This window comes from Crocodylus porosus, unplaced genomic scaffold, assembly GCF_001723895.1.
Source record: "Crocodylus porosus isolate Cpor-Errol unplaced genomic scaffold, CroPor_comp1, whole genome shotgun sequence".
Taxonomy (NCBI): domain Eukaryota; kingdom Metazoa; phylum Chordata; order Crocodylia; family Crocodylidae; genus Crocodylus; species Crocodylus porosus.
The window spans coordinates 30,988,880-30,994,127 of record NW_017728915.1 but is presented as its reverse complement, the minus strand read 5'-3'; the positions used below and the strand labels follow the sequence as shown (position 1 = coordinate 30,994,127).

At 38.2% G+C, this 5,248-nt stretch overlaps 1 protein-coding gene across 1 annotated transcript in view; it reads left to right on the top strand.

Moving 5' to 3' along the window:
• The window catches only part of ADAMTS18 (ADAM metallopeptidase with thrombospondin type 1 motif 18), a 161,972-nt gene that overhangs the window by 141,179 nt on the left and 15,545 nt on the right, over positions 1 to 5,248 (top strand). Inside the window, exon 16 of the mRNA XM_019535437.1 lies at positions 3,963 to 4,184. Coding sequence (XP_019390982.1) covers positions 3,963 to 4,184 — 222 coding nt within the window. The remainder of the gene's footprint in view (positions 1 to 3,962; positions 4,185 to 5,248) is intronic.

The window sequence follows — 5,248 nt, the reverse complement described above, 5'->3', positions numbered from 1 at the left end:
GTCTTTGTATTTGTTGAGGAATAAGTTCAGTATTAACCTGCATTCTTATGAGTACTTTGTGCCATGTATCAGTGATGTGACTGATTTCAAACTGCACCGATTTCTCTAGGAAAGTAAGGAAATAATGATTGTGTTGTATAGGCTTCCTGCACAGCAGTAGCAAATGGAGGTAGGGAGGATGAATGATTAGAATGCGGTTTGGGAGCCTTGCCTTTCTGTGAAGCTTCATGATTGATTATTACCCCAAACAAAAAATACTATATATATATATATAGTATATATATAGTTGTTGTATCTACGGACTGCACGTGATATATATATTATTACACCAGTAAGGAGCACATTTAAGCCAAACAGAGAAAATGCCAACAGCATGGTCAGTACTGTAGGAGATGCAACCAAACATAGGCGGCCGTTGATTCAAGGATCTAATTGTTTAGAAGACATAAACACCTAAGTTGAAATGCTAACATAAAAATGAGGGCAGATCACCTGTTATTTCCCCTGCTTATGCCTGTGAGAGTGAGAATCTCTGATTTGCAAACATCTTATTTATCATAATGGCTTGACAGGAAAATAGCACACTCACTGAAATTACTCACTGAAATTTAATGGGCTATTTTCCTCCATCCAGGAATAATCTGGTGAGATAAATCTAACAGATTTGTATGCTGTGTAATAGCCTGGGTTATAGTTAAAATCTATGGCTTCAAATACATTTAACCTGCTTAAAAATGATCCAACAATGGTTTGAAATTTCCTGCAAAATTTAGAAATTACAACACAAGACATAAAATCCAAATGGCAAATTATAGAGTAGGGCCTCAAAAAGATAGAAATAAGATTGAAGTAGTGGCAATGTGACACATGAGCGCTCCTTGTGCCTGCTTCAGCAGTTTTTTTGGATTGCCTTTGGCCACACTATTGTCTGAATACTAATTTTAAGTGATCTTTGTAGCCAAACACAGCCTGTTTGTGTATGATTTATCTGTTGCCAAATGTATTTTTATCCAATGGGCTCAATTTGGTGTAGACAGAAAAGCAATCTGTGATGCTTCCAGGATTCTTTGCTAGCTGTTTATATTTTCCTGATTTTGATTTGGCGTTGTCTTGGTATAATGATTCTAAAATACGACGTTTTATTTTAATCTTGTACTAGGACTACACATGTAACTCCTGTTACCATTAATGGGACTTCACATGCACTGTGAAGCTCGCAATTAGTGCATACAGCTATTGAGAGGGAATATGTAATGAAAAGTTTTTTTGAGGTATGGTATCATTCCTCCAGGCTAAATTCAACTCTGATTTATTACCTGAAGGCAGTCAGATAATGAATTTTTAACAATAAAATATAGTATAACATGTTCTCATGGACAGCAGGATGTCTAGGGTCCACTGAATGCATGTTTGAGCAACAAATGGCGGCCGTATCATCAGATGGTGTGATATGGCATCTCTTCCTTCAACTGAATGGAGTTCTGCTAGGTCACATAATTTAGAATTTGGTTGATAAATGTACAGTGTGTGATAGGATCCACCCCACCTAACTGTGACAGCCCCACAGTTTTAAAATAATGCCTAACATTGAGAAAACAAATAAGGAATTGTAAGGAGAAAATAAAACCTAAAGCAATAGATTAGGCATAATCCAGGAAGAACACCCAATGATAGATAACGCACATGTAGATCAACATCACCTTTGCATGACAGCATAAAATGGACGACTGTAGATTTGAAGGTTCAGCAAAGAAAAAATTAGTGCACAACAGGAACAAAGACTCATTAATATGAGGAGGTACAAAATTACTACTCTGAGAGTGCCAGAGGTAAGAACAGAAAAAAAGGCATCAGAACTGTATAATGTTATTATTGGAGCAAAGGGCTGCCAAATCTGGTCATAATTATTGAAGTTATTTGAGCTAATGAAAGATAGTTTTGGAGCATGGCCAGAATAGTCTTGGAAAATGGCAGCTTAAAGAAGGCATTCAAGCAGGTTTATAACAACCGTCTATGTGAAAAAGGATAATGCTAAACAGGTATAGTGTGTAAGCTCTTAAAAAAAAACCCTTTTTTATTTTACCTATTTACCTGAATAGGTATATACCTGAGTATAACCAGTGAAAACCTATACAATTGATTAGAATCATAACTTCTGTCCAGAAGTGTGTGTTTCAAGTGTCTTTTCTGAGGCAGACTGCAGAGGGGATAGTCATATAATTTTGGAGGCTTAATATTCCTTTTTCCTTGAAATCTTTCACAACTTTGGACATGTGGGGCGTGTGATTGTGTATGTGACTTTAGAGACGTTGTACAAAAGTAAAGCTGGCCAAGCAATTAGAATGCATATATGTGCCCCCCCACTTAGCGTGCGTGTGTGTACACGCATGTGGTTAATTTGACATTGTTTTATTTATATGGCTGGTCATACTGCCCAAAGTATTTGTTTCAGGACATCTTCTAAATCCTCTGAACCCATTCCATTTTTTTTCCGTTTTATTTTAAAGACGGACAGAACTTTGTAAACAAATATATTATCCAGAGCAAAGGCAAGGCAGGAATATTGGGATTCAGAAAAGAACTGGGCATCACCGATACAATGTCTAGGCCCATGTGCTTTAGTGTCTGTATACAGATGCTTTCAGAGTTGAATTCCTGAAGGCTGAGCATCTGCCCAGACATATATTTGAAGATTTAGTTCCCATTTTTTCTCTCTCCTTCTGACTCTTCAGCATGCGTTTCAGTGGATCCTTTTTTCTCCTATGTTCCCTTTGGGGTCTGACATGGTTTTCTTCTTGGCCTCCCCTCCTACAAGCTCTCTGAAAGATAATGTCTTCTCATGTGGCTTCAACCACCTCAGCCTTTCTACTGCTTTCTTGTTTATTGGAGGTAACCAACAACCAAAAAGAGGAATATGGCCAAAACTGAATTCCTGAATATTTTATTCCATCAAAGAGCTAGCAGGAGGAATTTCTGTAGAGTTCAAAATCCTTTCTTTATGCCAGACCCATTGTTGTGCTGGCACACATATACCCTAGCAGGCCAGGCACCATACAAATCTTGGGTCAAATCATAGCTCAAAATCCCTTGTAACTTTTCTTTGAGACCTAAAAGAACCAGGTCAGAAAGTGATGGCTCTGGTATGTTCTTTCATATTTTCTTGCTGTACTTTACCATATATACATATATATGCAAATATATATATATTTGCATATAACATTCACCTTTCCCCAAAAAGCAGCTGCTGGAAACTGGAGTGCATGTGATATGTGAGAGATATGGTAAGTGCAGGTTCTGCCACTTGTTGCTGAACCCAAAAGTGAAACCTGCAGCAACCTGCAACAGAACAATAAGCAGGCTCAGCTCCCTTGCTGCTGCTATTCTGTTACTAACTCCAAGGTAAGGTCTTTTTTCCTTCAGTCTGCCTTCCAGGAACAAGATGCTTATGTGTGTGTTGTATGTGAGAAGATGTGGTATTAAACCCCGCCCCCCCAACACACCTTCCTTGTCTTTTTGATGATTTGAAGCCATCAAATTATTCAATAGCAAGCTATATATCTGTGCAATTTTATTATGGGTTTTTTTTGGTCTTCTCTCTTCTCTGGCTTGTTTCACTTGCACAGTATGGCCTGTTATATATTAAATCATGGGAAATGGCCCTTTGTAACTATTTATGAAGTATACTGGATATTTATAAAAGTATCCCTGTGGGACTATTATAAAGCAACAACAATTAAAAGCTGGTGATTGTAGACTAAATGGTTGGTAGTTCATTCATATAAAAATGTGGTGTATGCTTTGTTAAATAGAAGACATCAGTATTACAGAAGAACATTGCCAAGCCATTTAAATGCAACACCAACAGAATGCATGACATTTTCTCACTGGGCTGTTTGTTAAGTAACTGGACCTTGCATGCATTGGTTTTAGAGGGTGCGTTATAGTCATGGTAATACATTAAGGTATTCTCTCTTTTAAGCTGGTCGACAGGTGAATGGAGCACTTGCAGCAAATCTTGTGGTGGAGGGCAACAAAGTCGCTTGATTCAGTGTGTGCAGAAAAAATCTTTTCAAAAGGAGGAGGTGGTACCACATTCCCTTTGTCCAGTCAGCACTCCAGCTCAGGTACAGATGTGTAATAACAGAGACTGTCCCCCTGAATGGAGCACTGGACCTTGGTCGCAGGTAAGACTTGCTATGTGTTGTGTGTTAAAATGATAGATATGGTGGTACACGTTCTGATGGCCTAGGTGGCATGAATGAATTGAATAAATATTCTGCACTTGGAGCCTGCCTTTTTCGAAGGTCTGTTTATTCTAATACTACGTACAATCGAATTTGTTTTTAGATATCAGCCTTCAAAAAAGAGATCCAAAAGTAAGGCTGATATACCTACATACATGAAGTCGTACCTGCTTACACCAATTCTGAATTTGGCTCTCAATCAACAGGGGAAAAGGAACAACGTCCTGGTACAGCCCTACCCCCCAACCTTCATACTTCTGCCCCCCATATACAGGTTTATCTAGTTTTCTCAAACACAAGACTCTACGGTATCTTGAAAGAACAGGCCCCTTACCAGTACATTCAGTATGTCAGAAATATTAACATTTCTCAGAGAAGGAATATCGTCAATGATACCATGGAGGACAGAATAATGAGCGAGGATTAGACTTCCACACTAGCAGACATATTCACTTTTTAAGTCCGGGGAAATACAATTCCAATTTCCTGAAGGACATATACAGTAATTGCTTATTTACTTCAGTCTTTGTTCGTGTAGCCCATTCCCAATGAGTAATTTAATTGTTCAGTAAATTATTGTTAGTGGCTTAAGTCAGTAGCGGCATGCCTGCAGGCAGATTCCTCTGTGCACACCCTCTTTCAGAAATGTATGAAAAGCCTGACAAGCTATATGCTTAAGGTAAAAACTCAGCCCTGCTGTTTTTGCAATGCTGTTGATGCAAGCAGATAGTGAATGTTAATTTAAGGGTAAATGGACTGCCACAGGATCTTTACATTTAAGGGAGAACTGACACTATGGATCTACATTTAAGGGAACTGATTTCATTTATTGAGCTTCAAGACTGACTGGAATCTATTGTAAAATTTAGTATTTTTAAACACAATAAGCATTATAACGCTGCTACTCTGTGAGAGATTAGAAGGGCTGATTTAGGTAGATACAGTTACGAAGGCTATACTTTTCCAATACATATAGGTTAAGCAGACGTTCGAAAAGCCTGAAC